This window comes from Rhea americana, unplaced genomic scaffold, assembly GCF_003343005.1.
Source record: "Rhea americana isolate MKP2758 unplaced genomic scaffold, rheAme1 scaffold_65, whole genome shotgun sequence".
Taxonomy (NCBI): domain Eukaryota; kingdom Metazoa; phylum Chordata; class Aves; order Rheiformes; family Rheidae; genus Rhea; species Rhea americana.
Genome location: NW_028186812.1, coordinates 2,302,073 through 2,324,835, shown reverse-complemented (window position 1 = coordinate 2,324,835; position 22,763 = coordinate 2,302,073). Strand labels below are relative to the sequence as shown.

Sequence of the window (22,763 nt, the reverse complement as noted above, 5' to 3'; positions counted from 1 at the left end):
GAACAATCCACCTAGTTGGAGAAAAACAGACAGAAACCTTTCCAGAGCTCAATAAATTACTGTTAAATTTGGACTAAGGGCTGGTCACAAAGCAACATGTGCAAATTACACCTACAAATTACTGACTGACAAACTAAAAGCGTTGTCTCAAAGAAACATCAAATTCTTGAAGACCTATGAAYGTGGAAATTTTATTAGATCAAAATACGTAAGCATCATACTCAAATGAAACAGAAATTATTAAGAAAAGAAATTATAACTTTTAAACAAAGCTTATTTCTATTTTGAACAAGATCCTTGAAACATATACCACTGCTATTCAATTATCACGACTTTTTATGCAATATGGTGGTGTACTAACCTATAATGTCAAATAGCAAGGAAGGTTTTTATTCTATCAAACATACATAGATTCTTTTTCAAATTTGCAAGATTGAGAGTCTAATTGTGAACTTTTGCAAGATTGAGAGTCTAATTGTGAACTTCTACATCTAATGTATCTTAAAGAATTGTGTTACTCAGAGGCACATCTAGCATTTACTAGAATTCAACTAACCTTTTGACTTCAGTGGTATCTTGAAACAAAGGAATTTAAGTCACTGAATATTTTTAATGGTATTTCCATCTAGTAATTTTATCTTTGTTGCTATTTTCTTTCAATGTAATTTAATGTTCCCTTGTCTGGGATAACTGAAAACATAAATAGAAATAGAGTAAACAGAAAGCATACGAATCACTTTCTTCATAAGATTTATTATATTGTATATGTTTAGTTTGACCTGTCTTATTCCTGTGCTCTGGAAACTAAGCAGTGCCAGGTTTCTAAATCCTTTTCAAATGACACACTGGCACTCTCTCTAGATCCCAAATCATTTCAGCAACACATTCTGTTAATTTTTTTTTAGTCAGAATAACTAAACTAAACATAATATTTCAAAAAATTAAATAAAACCATTAGTCTGAGTACTYCCTTCAATGCTATTTTTAGTTCAGCTTACAATTTTGTGTGCTTATTTGAGTGCTACATAGCACAAATTGAACCTTTTATTGAGACATACGCAATGTAGCATGTGACTTTTCCCAGACACTTACGTATTTCCAGCATTTTGCATTAACCATTCCATTTGCTTTGGCATTGTTCAATTTCTCTTGAAAATTTGTTGCCTCCACTGTTGACCATACTAAATAACAGCACCCTTARAAACAATTCAGATAGATCCATCCCCTTCTCATTTCTAGAAACTAATGAATATGTACTAAAAAACAGGCCTATCACAGAATCTTGTGGCATTCCATCATGACGAACTTGCTAGCATTGGCAAGTTCTTCAAAATGTGTCTTCAGATGCTTAGAAGCATAGAAAATAGAAGATGAGAGGGAATCTACAGAAGTGTGATAGAAAGGTTTACTTGTCCACAGTTTATTCTGACGCTTTTTTCTCTTCTCTGCTTTGAAAAAGGAAAAAGCTGTCCTACCTCATGCTATYTGCAGATGCTGGGTGAGGAAGGAAAGGCAAATGCTGCCTTCCTCCACAGCCCCAAGCTTGCTTAGCAAGAAGCAGAGAGCAGACATGAGGAAATTGCAGTGGGAGCGGAAAGAGGACAACTTTCCTAGGGCCTGGAGARGACTGTTTAAGCAAGAAGCCTCCGAAAGTTTCAAGAATGAGCACAAGAAGGGACACTAGCAAGTGCTAGGCTTATTTTCAAAACCAAAGCTTGAGTCTTCTTTATTTCAAAAGCCTGTGTGTTCCAGTTTATATTCTAATAAAGTATATGGGTAGAGACAGGAAGCTCTTCTGGTGATTTTCCTGTTCAGGAGAGCGGGGGGAATATCTCAAATACCTAGTTCTTCAGGATCAAACATAAGAGGTGAYCTAGCCCATTCCTTGGTCCAAAAAAGGTCAACTACACCTACTACCTGACAGATGCTTGTCTACTCTGCTGTCACAGAAATTGAATGACAGCAGCTCCACAATCCTTCCATCAACTAACTTCAGTATTTTTCATAGAAAGAAGTTTTACCTAATGCCTGGCCTGCATCTTTCCTTATATGATCTCAGCCCATTTTTCCTTGTCCTGTCCAACAATCTATCATGCATGTGGAAAAAAGATTACTCTTTTTGTCTTTACACAGGTTACTACATATTTGTAATGTCAGTTTTATACATTGTTAAGTTCTAGAAGTACCAAAGAATGACAATGATTTTACCTTGCACATTACTCTACTGCTTAACTTTTAGTTAGAGGTGCAAAAGAGTTCTTTTAATCTTCCCAAACCTCCTGSCAAACTTTTGTTTGATTATACCTAACTATTATAAGACCTTATCAAATTGTTCTTAAACAGTACATAACATAATTTACTCTTACATGCTTGGGCCCTGTTATATTTTGTCAAATGCTCATCACACAGAGGTAGAAATTAACATTTTTATCAACTGCAGTGGTCTTTAGATCAGAGATTAAGATTGCAGATTTTTCTCATAGTAGCTGTCCTTTTTCATTCATTTTTGTGCATAGTTTTGCCATATAGCCTAGGTTCCTACAAACCACAGTTTCCATACTTTGTTAAACTCACCCTTAAAGTAGGGATTAGGAGACCCAGAAATTAGCAGAGGATAATGACTCTCATTGATAATATCCACATCAGTGGGTGGGACACASAGGGTCTTCTGTCTCCAAACATGTTTGCCACTTAACACACAGAATATTTGATAAGTGGGTCCTTCTAACTCCTATTTCTTACTGTAGTTACTGTAGTTACAAGTTACTGTAGCTAAAGGTAAAGGGTCAATGCAAACTCCGCTCTACACAAAGGAATGCTTGTTTGATGTTATTATGATTTCAAGAAAGTTTTTCTTCTCTGAAAAAATTCTATTTCAAACTACAAATATTCACGAAAGAAAAATCTCAAAATATTATCTTCCTAAACTATAAGCATTTAGTCAGCCAGTATAAATCAAGATGTAACGGAAAGCATCATAAATAACAACACAAAATAAACTTCCCTAGAAGTTACATCTGTTTGCAAGCATAAAATGAGGAAATGCAAGGAAATAAAACAAAAAAAACTAACGTTGAAAAAAAATAAATAYTCACTGGTCAAGTAAGCGATTCACATGCATATTGTTATTATTATTGTATTCCATTCAGCTGATGTATAATTTTGTATAAATTAATATGATTCAGTGAATTTTATTGGTTTCTTTGCTACAACCAAAACATATCAAAGGATCCAAATAAATCTTTCAGACTACATAACCTGTCATGGGTAATTTCTTACCACAATAAATAYCTAGGGTTCAAAGAGTTAATAAAAATAGGGATTCTAGTGATCTAAATCCATTTGCAGTAATTTCTGTCTAGTTGTCCTTGACATTTCACAAGCTGGTAACCTCCTTTGCTCCCCTTTCATTCACACTTCTAATAAGACAGGTTAGCTTTCTATCTATCATTTAATAGTCAGCTACCTTTCAAATTGCCYRATGAGCGTGGCTCTTCTCGAGCGAYGAACAATGCAGTAAAGCTACAGAGTGTAAAAAGAAAAGGTAAAATGAATATTATAACAGACATTTCTTGTCTGTAAACGTGATCTCTAGTTTATTTTAATAGCTCTACTAAAACTCCAAGGTATAGTTAACAGTATTATATGTCTTGTGTCTTTGTATGAGAAAACATCCCACAACACATTTTCTAATTTACAAGCTTGTGACAAATCCAAGCTGCTGAGAAATTAAACTTTAAAAATATGTCTTGGGGTGATAGAGGACCACTATTAACACTATCATAATTGTATACCATTTGCATCAAATCTGACRTTTCTGTTTAATATGTTTTGCTAGGAGTATACTATTTTATGGCCTCCTAGTGAAATCAAATCCAACCCAGACGTTTTCACTTTTCTAATATAATTCACTTCAAGGTTTTAAAGCTGCCACTTCTTTTTCTTTCTTTCTTTTTCTCCCCAAAGGTTGATCCCCTGGCATCCATTAATCCCACAAGAGCCTAGTACTGGGTCAACAAGTCAGCCATGAGTAGCTCCATTAACTGTGTTAATTTCCACTATGGCACCTTAATGACATTTTGACATAGCTACCTTTCTGACTTCTAAACACACTATTCAAAAAGTAATATAACAAGTTGGAGAGGCATTAGGAGAGATTAGTGCCTGAGCAGTAGGTTCTCTGGAAGTCAATGTTACCAAAAACCTGAAAGAGGGGGAGGGAGGGAAGAAATGTGAAAGCTGACTGGCCACGTTATGGTCATTTCCGGGTGACTTGTTTCCTCAAAGGTCGCTCCGCTAACATTCATTCTTCTTCCAGCTTGTACTGATTATCTCGAGAGAAGGTCGATGTTGATAAAGGGAGACACAATAAAATAAACTGTGTTATCCACGTTCTCCCTTGTGTGTTACCACTCTAATACAGCACATACTGTATTCATTCCGCTTCATCCAACACAGGTGAACAGGTCTCCTGCAGAAYGAACCAAAACTGCACAGATGTACTGAACTAAACTGTCCAAGTAAACCTTTAGTCACCCACTGAGCTGTAAGCTATTGTACACTACATTTTTCAAAGATGCTGTACTTTCTGTCACAATCCAAGGAGTGGATTAAGTGCAAATTAMGGCTTGCTTTTTACAGACTGATCAAACTACCGCCACAGCCTTATTTTCATTATCTCAATGTGAAATGGTTTAGTTCCAGAAGAGACTACACATATGTAGAGAGAGGAAGGGAGGGAGGGAGGGAGRGAGAGAGAGGCAGAGYGAGCATGTGTGAAAAAAAGATGCATAGATGTGAAAATGGAGAGTGACCAACAGAATTGCAGCTTCTTAAATAGACATTCCTTTCTAAATGTCAGGTATTTCTCTTTAAAATTTGAATGAAGCATTTTTAAGAGGTGGTTTGGAAGTTTTCTTTGAAAATACATTAAAGTTGCGGAAAAATGCTGTCATGAAAAGTGTTTGCATAGCTTAAAAATTGCAGTTTACAAATTAACACTGGCTGTTGCATTTCAGAAGTGACTTAGGAATAAAGCAGCTCACAGTCCGCTTTCTTAAACAATCATCTATCAAAAAAAATGGTACTTAAGATTTTGCTTTTCTAAAAGAATTAATTTCAAAAACAGGTTTCTTAATAGACATGCTAATAAAGAATTAAAAGAACTCATATCTTTATTTAATACAATATTTGAAAGAAAAAGTTGTGGCCATCTCACAAGGTACAACTTTGAAAATAGCAGATTAATTCACTACACATGGTGTTTTAAATTATTTCCTAACCTGTGCCACAGTAATTAATGAGATTACTGAGATCAGAGATTAAATGTACTTAAAGCAGTTCACATGAACTTAAAACATATGCTACGGAATATCCGAYGAATGAACAGTTGCTCTTCTTAACAGTTTAGAAAGTTCATGGCTTTGATGGATAGTCCAGATTCCACGTACCAAATACTGACTAAAAGGAGGGCTCATAAAACCTCAGGGTGGGAAAACCATTCAGAGTGTGCACAGTGCACTATATAGTGTGTATACCACGTACGTGGCACTCCCAGAGACCCATATTTATAACTGCATGTGCAGCCGGGAAGAAGCTACACAAATATGCAGAGCACTGACAGAGAACATGCTTTAAGGGTTTGCACTCGCATGCAAGCACTACACATCTTCTCTTTTGCACAGTATCTACTTTCACTGCACTTCAGTTTCAGGACCACTATATAAATATTAGATGTTATCAGACAGCTGAACATGAATCTCTGGTTGTTTCACATTCACACAGCTGCAGCTATTTTATTGTTATTTTATTGTGCAAGACTGAGGTTGTTGTTCTTAGGAGAGAGGGGAAAAAAGGGAAGGGATTTTGAGGGGCTTTCTTGGTGACTACCCAAATGTCACTTCTTTTCCACTTTTGAAATGACTTGAAAAACTTAAAATGCATAAAAAGYCTGTAAGGCATTCCAAGCAGTAGCACAACTAATCTGAAAAAAAATGGAGTATTTGTAGCATTAATAATAGTTCAGTTTCCCATCATTTTGCAGAATGAACTCCAAAGCCTCAGGGAGAAGTTGGCCCTGATGTCATGGCATTGAGAAATGAAGTTCATTAAGATCTTAAGCAACAAACAACAGCAACAATTAGCTGCTTTATCACTAAGAAATACAGACTGTACAAATGGACAGGGCCAAAAGGGTCAACTAGTGCATCCTCCTGTCAATTCATGATTGTCCCTGATACTCATTTTCCAGGGTTTGGCCCRTCTACTTTTCTAAGAATCTTAAGAATTAATGACTTTTGCTTTTCCTTGTGAGGATATTCAAATTCAGAGAATACTCAATTTAACTTTAACTTTTCAAATTCTGTTAGATAGGTGAACACTTTTCAACTCTTCTACCTACCATGCCTCTGAGGTGTCTCTCTAGTGCCTGACAAACATTTCTGCCTTTCATATTTTTCTGTTTATGTTACCCTGTCTTCTCTTTACACATTAATTACCCAAGGTGTACACATGTTTTTCTTTCCCTGTAAATCAGTCTATCAGTCTTATGGCTCACTCCAGTTTGGATATAGGTTTCCACTAGCAAGTTCCCAGCACTAAGGATTTGCTTTGTCCAGCCTGAATATGTACTAAAAATTGAGCAAAGCAAAAAAAAAACTTGTCTCCTTCAAGAATATGACAGCTATGAAACAAATGAAAGAAAAAACAGATGATTTAAGGTGCATTTAGATGCCATGAGATATTTTAGTTATTATAATGCTAAGTATGTAGCTTTGGTCTCACTAGAAGGCTGGCTTGAAGGTTGGTTTGCTGGCCTTCAAGTTTACTTTTTAAACCGAACACAAAATAGCAATGCATTTACAGACACTACTCCATACTCATTCCAGTAGTGGAATAGCTTTCTATCAATATATAGTAAATGAATTCCATCAARCAATGTGTTGAATGCTGATATTAAATACATCAACAAAATTTCTCTCCTTCCCTATACTTTTACTTACTTTTTATTTTTTAGTTGGACAGCTGAAGAACTCTTTTTTATTTGCCTTGCCAGCCCTTAAAGACTTAGCTTATTTTCAAATCTGCCTTTATTTATCTCCTTTTATCTTAAGCAGAATCAAAGCACAATAAATCAATTCAAGGTTAATTTCTAAAACCACCTTCTCTGTATCTTTATTAATGAACAAAACCACACAAAACCAGCATCTTTAATCCCTATAGTATCCTTGAACAGACTGATCAGGGATTTTCTGGAGAAAATATTTTTTGGCTATCATATCTCATCCGAGCCAGACTAGATTTTCTGTAATGACTTAGCTCCAAATAGTACTTCTCTTTCTAATGACATGACAGAAATACACACACACACACACACACACACACTAACCCTGGGACTTCAGAAGACTCCCAAATGTACTCTAGAATAAATTACTTTACAGTCTTTCTCCCAGTGTGACACTGACCCTTAACTGTTACTACTTTATCCAAGCTATCTCCCACTCCCTTATTTAAACACAAAGACATCAAGCACAAAACTACCCCATATCTTCATCTTTTGCCTTCCTTTCCTGAAAGCATGTACCCTTTAAAAAATGTCTTTTAAGCATCTTTTTAATATCTCTTCTTTTTAAGTAATTTTTAAAAATATAAATAAGGTTTTAAATGATAACTGTCATCCCTCCACGATTCCTGTATCCCTACAATACAGTCACTGGCAGCAGCAATTTAAATTACCTCATTTCRTTCACTAGACTCCTACTGTTTTTATACAAACATTTTGGTTCTCTGATTTGCTGGTAACACATTTGGTTGTTAGTTTACGAAGAAACTTTTACTAATTATATACCTTACTTGAATGGCATTGCTCCTTCTGTCCCCAAATACTCCTTTATCTTTTGCTATGCCCTCATACATGTAACTGCCCTCCTCCTACGTACTACAGTCAGACAAAAAGATTACAGTCCAATCCAACTGTCTTCCCTTATTCCTCAGCTTAAAGCTCTTCTCAGTTGCTTCAGCCTCATTCCTTAGAGGCCATTTTCACAGATATACAGGCGAAGTTCCAAGAAAAATAGATTTTATGGAAAAGAAAAATCAAAATGTCTTCAGTTTGAATTTGAAGAAATTGCTTCATTTCAAATACAGCAGATACTAACTTGAATTCCTTCTAACAAGTTCCATATTTCTTTCTTTTTTCTTTCAAAGACAATAGTGATAATGCTTAAAATACTTCTAGACTTCTAGAGAATCAACAAAAATACAAATACATGGAATGTGTTTTAAGAGGTTTAGATTAACTTCTTTCCTTTAAAAAGCATTTCTTCTATATGTTAAGAAGGCTACACAATTTAAAATTCACTTTTCTGTGGAAACTGAATAACAATAACATGGTTTGTCAATACACATTTCTGAGACTGMTGTAGTATTTATGCAACCAGACGCTCTGGAATAAAAATAAATCAGCAAATTTACATCCCCTTCTTTTGTCAAGTTAAGTCAACACGTAATGGCAATGTGACCTTGACTTTAATATTTCCTTTAGTATGGCAGTATTGGAGTAGAAGAGGCGTATATTAATTTAAAAATAAAGAAAAAAAGCAATTAATGGCATACTACTGTCTTTGTCTAAAACATTACTAGAAAACAAAAATCAGAAAAGGATCATAGTATTCATAATATTGTAAGATTTTGCTTTCTTTTTAACAAAGTCCCATGCATATGAACAATAACCCTTTGCATTCAACAATAGGTAAGGAATTACAACAGGAAAATCACCCTGCTCTCCGGTTGTTTCTGTATATCGTGTAGAAGTTGTTTTAATCTAATGTGTATTGTTGCATAATAACCCCAGGCACAGTCAAGTAAAAGCTAAAGCTGTACAGAAAAGCCAACATTTTAAATGGGTCTTGTCATTAATGCTTTATTAATTGCCCCAGGCAATGCAAACCCAGAGCTAGGCAAGCTATAACAATATGACACTTTAAGGTCAAATCCAATTCCTGCTGTGTTTTATGGAGTGGGCCAAATATTGAGTTAACAGCAGGAAAGAACAATTTATTGAGCTTTTCTCCATCTCGTGATTATCTGATCTAAATTAGATCACTTAGGTTGTTTTTCAGTAAAAACAAAACACCTTTTATCCACTCAACTTCAAAGAATCTTTGATTGTTCCTATTAGGGCAATAATGCTTAGCAACATCTACCTTTTTTAAAAAATATGCAGAGTGTACTTAATATAATGATATGAAATATAAAACCCTCTTGTCCCTACATGAAACAGTATATCATAAAGGAAGGAAAATTCTCAATTATTTATTTAATATTTAATATTTCATATATATGTTACCTTCACATCTGAGGTATCTCTTTGGCTGTTTCTCCAAGATCTTGCTACCGAGGAGAAGGTTCGATCTGGGTGGTCAAATTTGCCATCATTTGCATTTAGAAAGAAAGTTGTAAAGGGCTCCTGTCATCAATGAAATGAAGACAGATTAAGAAAACAGCAGAAGGAATCATGCAGCAGATGACTTTTGCTAATCAAAATACTTTATAAAGGYAGAATTAAGGAATAATCACAGTGGTACTTCATAGTTATATCCATGCATGTTTATCTGTACTGAATATTTTAGTACATTTATTATATGCTAACACATCTTGCATGTACAAATCTTGAGTTCTGTCAGGAAAGATTATGCTATATATTCACTCTGCCATAAGTGGCAGACYGATGGAGTTTAGCTCTAGTTCACCATGGTCGTCTACTTCTCTGCAACCATTGCAAACACTCCCAGTGTTATTTATCTTGTTATGTTTTGTCTGTCCCTTTTAAGACAGTACGTCAAAATAAATTCTCAAAAAATCTACTTGCCTGCATTTTCATTTTGTTTACWTTTAATTTAGAAGATTTCAGGATGTTCCACTTCTCATGGTGGGCAGAATGGTTATACTGTCATTATGAGGTACACAACCGTTACAGGATAGCTAGCTCTATCATTAAATTGGGGCAGCCAAATGTCTGCTACAACTTTTCCCCAGTTCCATCTATTCTTTGTCCAGATATTACGGTTTTCAGATAAGTACACAAACAAATTACAGAGACACAGAAATGAAAAGTTTACAAATTTCTTTTGCTAATTCTAGCTGAAATCGTATTCCCTACACTTAGTAACTGGCAACAGCTGTTAACTTTGGGGTAGGAAGAGCTCAAGTCTCAGACTGTCTGGAGAATCCATTTTATGTCATGACTCTTCACAGCAGGGAAGGAGTTGACAGTGGATCAAATCCTAAATTTGACAGCAGCACTTGGTTACTGAGATCACTGCCAATTCTCTGGTTTTCCAGCACCATTCCATTAGCTCTCTGATTCAATTAATATTTGGCAATACGTCTTTGTGGATGGAAATGAYTACCACCTCTTCTCCTATGTCCCTGGTGAATAATTTAAAAAATTATGTCTGTTCCTTTAAATTCATTCCCAAATTTATTTTCTTGCATGTTCTGATCATTTGGAAATTATGCTAAGCCTAGAGGCAGTTTATAATCACTAGATTATAATTGACATTACAGTATTACCTTTTTTATATATATATCCTCCTTTATTTCCTCTTCAAAAACTTTTGAAAATACCAGAGAACTCCTAAGTTAATGAAGAAATTTTGAGAGAATGATGCCTATACAGATTATGTCTAACTTATCCAAGATTAAACAGAACTGAAGTATTCCAGTTTCAGTAGCATTTAAAAAAAATGGATTTACATAAGAAAAGCCTGGTAGCCTGAAAAGGTAGGAAAAGAGTCAGAAAAGAGCATGGAAGGTGAGGGAATTCAGACTTCCTGAGACCATTGTTTCTCTAATCTCTACTCCTCATTTCTTCCCAATTAATCTTTTTCATTACACAGAGCAGTCAACACAGGTCACTTTCTTTCAAAGAAGAGAAGAACTCTAAATTTCTCATGTCTAGAGCAGAAGGAAGAATGTGATATCTCTGTTATTGTCATCATATTAAGCTGGTAGCTTTAAAGTAGTTTAAGGGAAATGTTTATTTTTAAACAAAGATTTTTTTCCCTCTCTCTTTCTAGCCTGGGACAGTACCTTAACTTTTAGTGCCTGTAAGTACAAATGTGAAACACTTGTATCACTTTCATGATAATATTACAAGCTACTCTACTATGGTCTAACTGAATAGAAGAACTTATTCTTATCTCTTCTCTTTTAAAACTTTATTTTCTCTTTTAAAACTTTACAAAAATGTATTCAAAAATACATTCAGAAGAATAGACAATCTAAGAAATACTATACTTTCAGCAGTGCATATTTTCCCATCAGAAAAACCTAACATGTGCTAAAAAATAAATTAAATTAAGAATTGTTACAATATCCTTTCCTTTTTTTTTTTTTTGGAGGGGGAGGAGGACCCTAATTCCAGTTTTGCAATGACTTTGTTCTCTCTTGTGAATATTGACCAGTGAGAGTGCATGGCAAGTGAGGAAGACACTTAGAGGTTCAACAGAACATTCAAATCTAACAGTAGCGCTCAACGTGGYGAACAACATAAAAGTGTCACAATTAATTGAAATATGGAAAGAAAATTAAGATTTTATATACCTAGATTTTACAGTGCTTCATATAGTGATCTATATAGTAAAATACAAACTAAAAAGGCCATTATTTAGAGAGTTTACATGTAAGTGTTTGACTCTATCAGCAAATAACTTCGAAGATCCAGACCTAGCCAAATGAAAGCAATACACACAGGTGTTTGCCTACATTCATTTAGGCTAAAATTCCATTAACATTCCAATTTTGACATTCAACTATCATTAAAATCCATTAACATTGGAATTTTTTTAGTTTTAAGTCCCCCTCCAGAAGAACTCTGTATATATTTGCAGTAGCAAACTTGCCAAATTATGCTATTTTTCTGGCTTACCAATACTGAGAAAATTTACATATAACTGACCTGAGTACAAAAAATTCTATCTCCTAAAAACCCCTGTCTATCACTTTTTTTCTTTCCAAGATATGTATAATTCTTTGTGACTATCATTGTGAAACAGTCTGTGGGTCATTGCCAAGGTTCTGAAATCAGAAGCAGTTGATGGATTTAAAAAAGCAGAAACCAGAAAAATGATGTAATTACAGTAAATTATGTAAAAATATTAATCCAAAATTCCATGAAAACATTATTTTAAGCATCTGAGACAAATATACAAAAGCAATAAAATTCATAATCAAGGATTAAACCTTTAATAGTTGAGCACTACAGGGTGCCCTATTATGCTATCCTACTATGACCTGTTGTGCCTATCTTTTTGGCTTTCTAATCCTTAGCAGAAATTCAGAGCTTTCACTAGCTTTATCTCAGACCTCTCATATAATTTTAGGTAATTTTTATTCTCTGAAAATTCAAGTGCTCATATCATATAAATACAGTTCATATCTGTATTCAATATACTCATTTAAATACTGTTATTCTATGATACCGATTACTGTCATTTCATGTAAAGGTTTTGTTGCTGTGAAAGCTATAAAGCTGCACAATGTTTTCATTATAACCCCATCTGACTCGTTCCTAATATTCTGAATAAAATTCATGCCTTGTTCACTGCCAACAAGATGAGAAATTCGTGGAGTACTTGATTATGATGAATATAGGCTTGTGATGTGGGAACAAATATTTTTTTTCCTTTCAAGAGCGCATCTATCCCCTCCTAACAAAGCCTAGTCCCATTTGAATCATTTATGGTGGGGGTAGAGGACAGAAGAGGAAAGGATGTGTCATTCTGAGATATCTTATGTCAAACAAAAATGTAATTTCATCCATTTTTAAGTGGGGAAGAAGAGGGTATTTGGAATATTGTTAYAGAAAAAAACAACTTTTCCCTGATACATCTGGGGCTGCCCTGCTCAATMCTACAGAGTAGGAGACCCAGATTCACTTCATTCTATTTACAAAGAGGATTTTAAAATCCTCCCCACCTTTGAAACTCCAAAGTGATTTCCCTAAAAACTAAACTGGTTTTGGCTCAAACAAATCTGACCTGCAATAAATCCAGAATCTGCTCTACCTTGTAGAAGTAATGAAACATTCATTGTACCAGAAACGAGCACCCAGCTGTTCTTCCCTACGAGCCTTTTCTTGATGACCATATTAGTGAATCCTGCTCTCTCGTACTGGTCTTTGTTTCAATGAAGATGTAACTGGTTCACATAAAACACAACTTCTTCAACAGCAAGTACTGAGAGCATCCGTTATTCCACCACTATAGCCTATTTCACCTAAAAAACGTGAAACTAATGCTGATATTCACAATTAAGTCCATCAAGTCAAAATTCTGTACTACTTTTCAGAGAGATATTCAAGTAACTAGAATATACAGTGTTCTATTGTAGCATTCTGAGTACCTTTGTTAAAGCTATTCTGCCTTCTGCAGCTTAAATATTCACTGGTCCAGATGGAAAGCAAATAAAAAACATGACTCTTCAACCAGGCAGTAAGGTTACTTATCCATAAATTAAAAACATTTAATTTCATTTATACAAAATGTAACTATGTCAACAGAACAGTGCATCTCATTCTAGAATACCTTTTATTTTGTTTGCTGGAGCAATCTTGTGGGTGATATTGTCTCAGATTTCCAAGTAGAACTTCATGTTTTATTTATATGAATTTCTTGCATTAATATCAAAGGACTTGTAAAGTGTAAAAAACTTTAACTGAGATTTGATTTCAGTAACACCTCAAAGGAGGGGTTATTGAGCGTAGTATTATATAAGCGTCAGTTGCAGCTTTTATCATTTTTAACCTGACTGAACAACAAAGTAGGCTTCCACATTCATTATCTATCCCTGTAAAGTAGTTATCTAATAATAATTTACCCCTCAACTTACAGAGAATGTTCATCATTTTCATGAAACATTTGATGTTGGATATTGGCTGAATGTTTTTGGCTATCACATGGGATTCATTTGTAATTATAGCAGTAAATATTTCTAAGCTGTGGCTCAGGTAACTTCTGATGAAGCTACTTAGATGTTTCTTTCCTGATCTTTCAGGATATTACTACGATGTAGTCTGAATCGCACAATGTGTTAGGTTAAAGAAACATACACAGGTTAATTCAGTATTATAACTTCAGTTCGGTGCTGCAGATCATCATATTTGGTCTGCTTAGCAGTAACAGTTCTTAGTTATATATGTCTACGCGTGTGTACATGTGCATGGGGGGGGCGTACAGAGCGAATGCATGCATTATTTCGCTTTGGGATAGTTTCACAGTCAGATGTATAACCCTTAGGAGCAACTGCAAACAACATGACAAGGTCTGGTAAAGCTGAACCATCACCTGTCCTGAAGTGGTCTTCATTTTTTCCTAAAGTTCTTGCAAAAGAAAATGGAGCGTCTGGACTTGTACAAACAGGTCACAGAAAATACAGATAGAAGCCTTAGAGATGCAGTAATAGCTTATAGCCTCAGTTAAGCATTAGGCCTTACTATATCAGATATAGTGTGAGGCAAAAGAAGAACACAAATTAACAATAAATTAATCATATTTGGTACATTTGGTATTCTATTAGCCTCAATATATTATATGCATAGCCATGGTCATGTCTTTAAAACTAACCTGGCTCATTTTGTTTTCAAAGATGGACTTTTACAGGAGAGACTTAATAAAGAATAGGACTCAAGAGAAAACTGCACTACCAGTGAACTAATTTATTAAGGGCAAAATGAAGGAAGAGACTGATGACAACAAACAGAACTATTAAACAGAACTGAAGTGAGGCTAAGGCATAAAGTACCTTTTATAAAAGTAGCCTGATATGTTAGATAAAGGAAAGCAGCAGAGGGGRAAAAAAAAAGGCAGAAAAAGCAGTAGGGAGCAGATTATCATGGAATTGACTCAGAAAGATGGTATTACAAGCAATGTTTTGAAGAGAACTGACAGGAAACAGATTGCATCTGTCAGAGCCAAAACACAAGGTTCAAAAAAAGTTTTTTTAAGATTTTATGGCAATCACGCAACTCTATATAAACACACTTCAGAATGCCTGAAACTACCTTTTCTACTGCAACTGCTATTTCTTCCACAGTGAGACTTTTTTTTCCCCTGGATTTCCATTACTCTGTATTCTTTTGTTCTGCTTCTATCTGGACTGCCTCATTCCCAGCATACATCTAGTAATTACTTTTGTTTGTTTGTTTGTTTGTCTGTTTCTTCTCTCTCCATTTGTCTTTTCTTTCTTTGCTTTTGTTTTTTTATTCTTTTGTCAACACAATCTACTCCTATGATTTTACTTTTCACTTCCTCCTTCTCTCTCTTCATTTTATTGTCTCTTTCTGCCAAAAGCTCTGTCTTAAAGCATCTCTTCCCATGAATCTTCTCCAACCATTTAAAATATTGAGAGAATGTTTACTAAGTCTCTGCATCTTTCATTTCACCTTCTCTTTCTTGCACTAGACTGTAATTTACTTTTCATAAAATGTTCTTATATATTATCTTTCACAAGCTCATACCATAATACTATTTCCAAAAATTCTTCAGCAAGAAATCCTACTTTGCCTCCTAGAATTCTGACTTAGCCTTCTCTACCAACTTCACTGGCATAATCTTCTCCTTTAGTATTTTTATCCACTGTTTTGTGGCCAAAAATATCTGCCTAAGGATCACTATGACTTTATAATCCCCATAACTATAATCTTCTTTTACTGTCTCTTTATATACTCACTTGCAAATCTTTATTTTAGGTTTCTATCTACAGCCCTAACCAGCCTCATAATGTGTGTCTTTTTTYCCCCCCTTTCTGAGCTTCAAACTTTCCTCACTGTTGTCTCCGTTTCACTTCTGTCATCTTCTCCTGCTTGCAATTGCTTCTCTTTGCTGGTCACCCCAACTAACTTTAACTATTTAACTATTTAAAGAATAAAAGTATCTCTCTAGGTGTGCTCTCTCATTAAAATTCTCCTTGGCTGTTTTCATCCTCTTGCCATCACTAATCTCTTCCTTGGAAAGTGCTATTTCCTTTTTGTTTTCTGCTTTCAGCTCTCACAATATATTGTTTGCTCTCACAAACACCACTTTTCAGATCTATATTACAAGGCCATCATGGAAGAGACCTTGTTCTCTCACTCTTTAGTGTAGGAAAGAAAGAGGGCAAGAGCACACATAGTATTACATAAACAACAGTAGTAAAAGTGACACAGCATTAGGCTAATACAGGAAATGAATACTCCTTGGTGTGTTGTACATTCAGCCAGTAAGCAGATTCTTCAGACTTAAAAATTTTCTGAGTAGCAAAGGGTATCTTTTGTTGAATACCAGCCAAAATTAATAGATAAACATGTAAATAAACCCACTGCTTTTAATACACTTTAAGGGAACTAAGAACCACATGTGAACCACAAAATGTATTCACAGAACATGAATAATTTAGCAACATTTAAGAGGAGTACAATGATCACCCCAAACAGGAGTGTAATCAATGTTTGCTTTCCCAGGGGTTAAGAAGTATATCTGAACTTGCAGACACATGAACTCCTCCCTTCTGAGCAGGGAARCAGGAGGTGGCTGGAAGTCTGTGCGTGGAAGGGGTCAGAACTGCAGCTCGGCGTGAGACAGGTCCAGAACGCGCTGTATGCAACACAGCTTTATTAACAGGGTGCAGTTTTAGCTTGGTGATTATTTAGTAATTCAATTCTTTGTGATTTCCAGAAACCTTAAGTGTCTAATCAACACTCTCTTTCTGTAGTTCACTGTGCTAATTTGTAAGAAAATTCAGATTCTTTTGTCTCTAAAGTTTGGCTGCCAATCCTAGACCTGTTTCTGAGGATAAGGTTTAAATATGAGGTTTCCAGAATTGAAATAACAGTAATAAGCTGGAATATGCATTTTTTTTTCATTTCTGAAAATTATTAATAATTAAACTCATTGAGAAATGTACATCATCTGCATACAATACTATTTCATGCTAACTTTAATATTAAACTTTGGTTCTGTAACTCACATGTCAGTCTGACACAGCTTAATGTAATGAGATTTTTTGTGAAAGTGTTTTTTTTATGTTGTATATATCTGTCTCTAGCTGTACGTAATAAATGAATATATAGGTAGTATCAGCTTTCTGTATTTTCTAGAAACTTGTTCACATAGATTTAGTTTTAGATGGTTTTCTTCACTATATTGTTTACCTGTCCTTATGTCATCAAAATTTTATGTATTGCATCATTTGCAATACAATATGCAAAAGTATTGCATATTGTTTGGTAGCAAGGACCCCCTGATCACTACAAATGAGTGTACACAGTATGCATAGAGAATTTGATTTTTAAGTTAATGAAGAACATGAAGATTTTGATGGAAAGGTACTCTCATTAAAAATATCCAAATAGTGCTAAATGATGGACTAGATGCTGTAAGCAATGAAAATCTGGATTAAAAAGTACTTACAATACGAACAAGCCAGGCCAATGTAGAAGTAGATGTAGAATAGTGGGTGTTGTAATGGTAAGGTGGAGTCTGATCATCTTCCCAAGTCTCATAACGTTCTGCGTAGAAGACTGCTCTCTTTGGGTTCAAAGCACCAATAGGCTGCAAAGGGATAAGAAATTGAATATATTACAAGCTGAATGGCTTCAGTGTCTTATGTGTCATAGGTTAATTCTACATTAAGATTCACTATATATGAAATTCTGCAGCCAAGTAAAGAAAACTCATTCCAGGCTGCAATAATCCCTTCAGTTTGCTGCAGTTTGGGAATTTTATTTCAAAGGTTTTGTATATGAAAAGTCTTATAACTTTTCTTATTTTAATTGACAAATACAAGTGATCCACATCTGCAAAGTTTCAAGACCTTCTTGAAGTATGAGTTGTTTCCCAATTAATTCAGTAACATTGTCCTGGAAATGGACTTCTAAAACTGCATTTAAAATGCACTGAGGCCAAACTAATATTTCTGTTGCTGTCATTCACCATAATCACACAGCTAATGAAAACTGACTTTTGCTCACACAGGATACTTTGTAAAGCACAGCTCATGATGAAAAGATTTGATGTAGAACTGCTGATGGTGTCTGGTGATCCTAAGCAGAAATACTTAAAAAGCATGCATAGTCCTGCAAGACAGGATCTACTTTCTGACTAAACAAAGCTAGTTTTACTGAGAAGGAAACAAGCTTTTTACTTAAAAAACAAAGGAATATGGAAATTATTCACAAAGTCAAGGCTCCTTCTGAGTGCGCTGACAGAAAGTCCATAAAAGTTAGGTTAAACCCCCAAAGAAATGTAAGGCAGTAGTAGGAACAGTTGTTTTTRACATATTATTTAGAGGAGACATGCTTTTCTGTGATTATTTTACCCACCTTATCCCATGATTTTCTGTAAAACATATTTGTTATTGTTGTGTGATATAAAAGGCACTGGGATAAATAAAATACAACAAGAAACAAAGAAAACGTTGATTAAACAAATAAATGCAAAGTTATCTGTTTTCCCAGATCAGGTATTACTGGCATATTTATTTATTACTAATCTGCAAACAATCTTCAAGTTTAGCTCTTGTAGTAAAACTAATAAAACTTCCAGAGTTTAATATTTAGAGGAGAGCACATTTCCACACCAAAGAATTGTATAGCCTTTGCATTAAAAATAAAGTTAGAATTTTTATTATAACTCCACATTAGTAAGGGAATTACAACTTGAAAATAAATGTATTCTCCAGGACTTTGATCCTTTCCAATATGCTAACAGGTATTCTCACATTTTTTCCAACTGAGTTTATACTGACAGTCATTTGTAATGGAAATACCAGTATAAGGTCAAATCAGTGTGTTTCATTACACTATATATGTAACTGAACATTTCAAAAGCTACAAATATTTATTCCTTCAGCACTTCTATCTTTATTGAGATGACTTTTAAAAAGGCAGATGTAGAACATGTTGTTTTCCAGTTTTAAATACCGTAGCTTGTTTTTAAATAAGAGTATTTGATGTATAGTTACATTATTATTTCTGCATTTTTCGCATGAAACAATCTGCTTAATACTTTGCTGTGTCATGGAGATGTTAATAGYTTTCTCATATGTGTAAAATATATGCATAATCCCTAAGGATCACCCTTATCTGATACAGAATGCACTGCAAGACCTCACAAAACATTCTTGAAAGAGAAGTATGAGCCATTCCCTTTCATTTTCCAGGCTTGTTTCTCAACTACTGTAAAAATATAAAAACAAATATTTGCATTTTCAGTATGCTTCATTTCATTGCATATTCAGCCACTCTCAGAAAACACGCAGGCATTACTACAGCCTGTAAATTGCCAAAACATAAAAATCATTGCTTAACCGCTTGCCTGAAAGAGTAACTAACATTCTTTTCTTAGGGGATTGACAACCTGGACAGATCTCTGTGCACTTCACTAATTTATACCAGTGTTCTGGGCTGCTCTGAGCCGCTTTGWGGACTGAATGGAGCCTGCCAACACCACCCCCTTCAGGGTAGCATGCACCCACCTCTCCAGCAGAAGGAATTCCAGTCTCCACGTAAACATTTCAAAAGCTAAAGTAGTAACTCACATCATAGTCTATTAGCAGGAAATGTTCACACACACAMACCCCGCCATAAGGAAATACGAAACAGCAGATAATTCGGCACCATTGTATTTTGTTATGGAAAAACACCTTGAGAATACTTCTTCCCTTCAGTATGACACTGCACCTATCCTATGCTATAATAAATTCCCGGGTTATGAATGATAAAGGTGTGATCTGCCATAACGTTATTGTAAATATATGTTTGAAGGGATGCAGTGATTAATGTAGGAATGAAAACCCCAGGCATTTTAGTAAATATTTGAAAGAGATCAGATGTTTTATCAAAGAATCTGTAAGATTTTTATCCTTCCCTGTAAAATGGGAATAATTACAATAACCGATGCTTAAAAATAATTAAGAGATATTTTATCTTACATATTGGAAAAATATAATTGCTATTTTTAATAATGATCTAACCTGCTGTTTTAAATAACTTTTTTTTTTTTTTGCAAATTTATACATACAGTTGCATTTAATGCAAAAGATGCTTTCTTTCTAGAACTTGATAATACTTTTCCAAAATCACACAAAACACTAATGCAAATACACCACCATGTTTTCAAGGTTCTTCATGGAAAAGTGCTATTTCAATTTAACAGCAGATAAAAGATATAAAGTTGTAACATTGTGCATTCCCATTTTCATGTAAAAGATGCACACACAACTACCTAAAATAATCTACTTTCAGAAGACATATGTTCAATTTATTAAACGATTAACCTAAGAAGCTGTATTCTGAAGATTACCTTCATCCTCATCAATATTCTTTTCAGAGTTAGAATCCATTTTTCTTTCAATTACTTTAGGATTCATTTGAAGAGAAAATGCTGAAATGCACAAAATATCTGCAGAATAAAATGAATTCTTTAGGCAAAATATCATGAGATTCATCTCTCCTCTTGCATGGTATGGAAATTTTCATAGGAAAATCTCTGGGAATAGTATTTTCTGGGAATTACCCTTGCTTGCTCCAGAGAGAAAGGAAGGAAGAAAGAAAGGAGGGAGTAAAATGGAGCACATCTCCRGGTAGAAAGTCTCCCCTTGACTCCTCTGGACAGATTCTGGATTGGAAGAAGTATGGATTAGTGACCTAGATAGTAGATGGGGATTCAGGAGCCATAGGTTCATTTCTGCCATTCCATGAAGTTTTCTCATGTTTCTCAGGTAAAYTGCTCAGGTGTGACTATCGTTTGCAACACAGAAGGGTGTTAGAAATCCCTGAACTAGCTCTGGGATGGCCAGCGTGCAAACCTGGCACAATTGCAGAGATGGTCAACCCAAATCTCAGCAGCAGTGCAGCCATGTAAATGTGGCACTGTATGGGGATAASAGTGGGGAGCTGCAGTATGCTGCTTTGCAACTGCTGGTTCAGAATTACACTAGCTAGCTCTGTCCTGCTGCAAGCAAATAGAAGGAACGTCTGATTCCCCCTCTTCTCTTCTTCTGGACAGCTCTGAAGGAGCCCCTGGGTGAACCCCTTCTCCATACATTATTGGAAAGGACTTAACCACTCCCTGTGCAGGACAAAACATATATGAAAAGTTATAATTGAAAKTGCTCAAATCTCTCATTTTTTGTTGCTTAATTAAACATCTTTCTGATTAGTCAATTAATCCATTAAAAATTAGCTTGTGTGTACAAAATGGATAGACAATTTCTGGAAGAGAATATTTCAGCAAATAACAYGGCAAATATGAGGTAAATTCCAAGTCTGCCACTGTAGAGATGCTAYAGACATTCAAACAAGTTAAAATGACTTGCACGAAAAATAGGAAGGCAAAGCTGAATCCATATCCTGAGTCTCAGTGCAGTACCTTAAYGACAAGACTAGTACAGGAATTGAATTTGACTCAAATTACTCTGAACCTAAACAAAAAAGTTCTTTCTACAAAGCTTTATAAAACTCTTTTTCCAAAWTTTTTTTTGTTAAAAACCCCCTTTTCAGGACTCTCATATCAAATACTGTTAACTATTCATAAAACGGTTTTATAACGTACAYTTTCTTTTCCACAACCAAGCAAAAGAACTCACTGTATGACAAAGGCCATCTCCCTTCYGATGTACTAAAGCTGTTGCTTGAGTTTTTGTTGCTTTTTCCATTTAAAAATCAAGTAAGTATATTTACTTTAACATTAAAAACACTGCTATTCATGTCCATCTTTTTTATCTGACTAATCTCTTTAGACATCTGGCCTTTGAACCAGTGTATTGTCAATACATCTAGTGTTTATATCCACTGGACATGTTATGCTAGCTCATGTAATATTTACTGTTTTGCCAGCTATCTCCATAGAACTACATTCTCTCATGAGAGCAGAACTGAATGTAGCATCCTATTTATCTGGCCACTGAAATACTGCTGCTTATCTTGACTCTAATTCATGCAGCAACTATCTTATCTGTTTATCTCTTTTTCTAATGCACTGCACAAAATTGTAGCTGGGTACAAAAGAAATCTTGTGCACAGGTTTATTTGGCTGTGGCTGAATACAGATTGAGGTTATACTGACTGCTTGMGTTTTTAATAAAAAAAATCTAAGTAGGACATCTTAGTACAATAATTTTAAGGTTAAAATAAWTTGTAAATTTATCCAAATATGTAAACAGCTTTTTAGTTGGCATATCAATCTCATCATTTTCAATTAGTGTAACAGTTCTGGTAGATTCAAAGCGCTGGAGTTTCATTCAATAAATTAACTTTTCATTTAAGAAAATGAATTTAATTGTATAGCTTATACCAAACCATGATCAATTTTTTTTCTCCTTACAGTACAGTTGCATGTAGTAAAGTGAGAAGTTTAAACTACAGAAACTGATTTCATTTTTCCAGTAAGAGTGGTTCTCGTAAAGCTATAAACTCCATTCCATAGCGTACACATTTTTGGAAGTATTAAGTGTGGTTTGCCTTGAAATATTCACACTTCGATGCGTTCATTTGCATTATTACATTTAGAAGCCTTGAGGCTTTATCACTTCCTTTTCTTGAAATGGCACAGTATTAAGGAAAAGTGGTTATGCTTATCACCACTCGTCAGTCAAACACCTTCTATATTAACGAAATATAATTTTTTCCACTCAATGAATGGGCGTGTGATATCTCACACACATGTCAATATTAGTATTACTTTGCCTGGTGAAGAAATCATTTTATTTAACAGGATGTATGACTG

The 22,763-nt window shown here is 34.8% G+C and overlaps 1 protein-coding gene across 1 annotated transcript in view; it reads right to left on the bottom strand.

Annotated features, from left to right (window-relative positions):
* NBEA (neurobeachin) overlaps positions 1-22,763 on the bottom strand; it is a 519,273-nt gene that overhangs the window by 59,816 nt on the left and 436,694 nt on the right. The window contains exons 46-47 of the mRNA XM_085320669.1: positions 17,448-17,588; positions 9,347-9,466 (exon numbers count right to left, since the gene is read on the bottom strand). Of these exons, the coding sequence (XP_085176795.1) occupies positions 9,347-9,466; positions 17,448-17,588 (261 nt within the window). The remainder of the gene's footprint in view (positions 1-9,346; positions 9,467-17,447; positions 17,589-22,763) is intronic.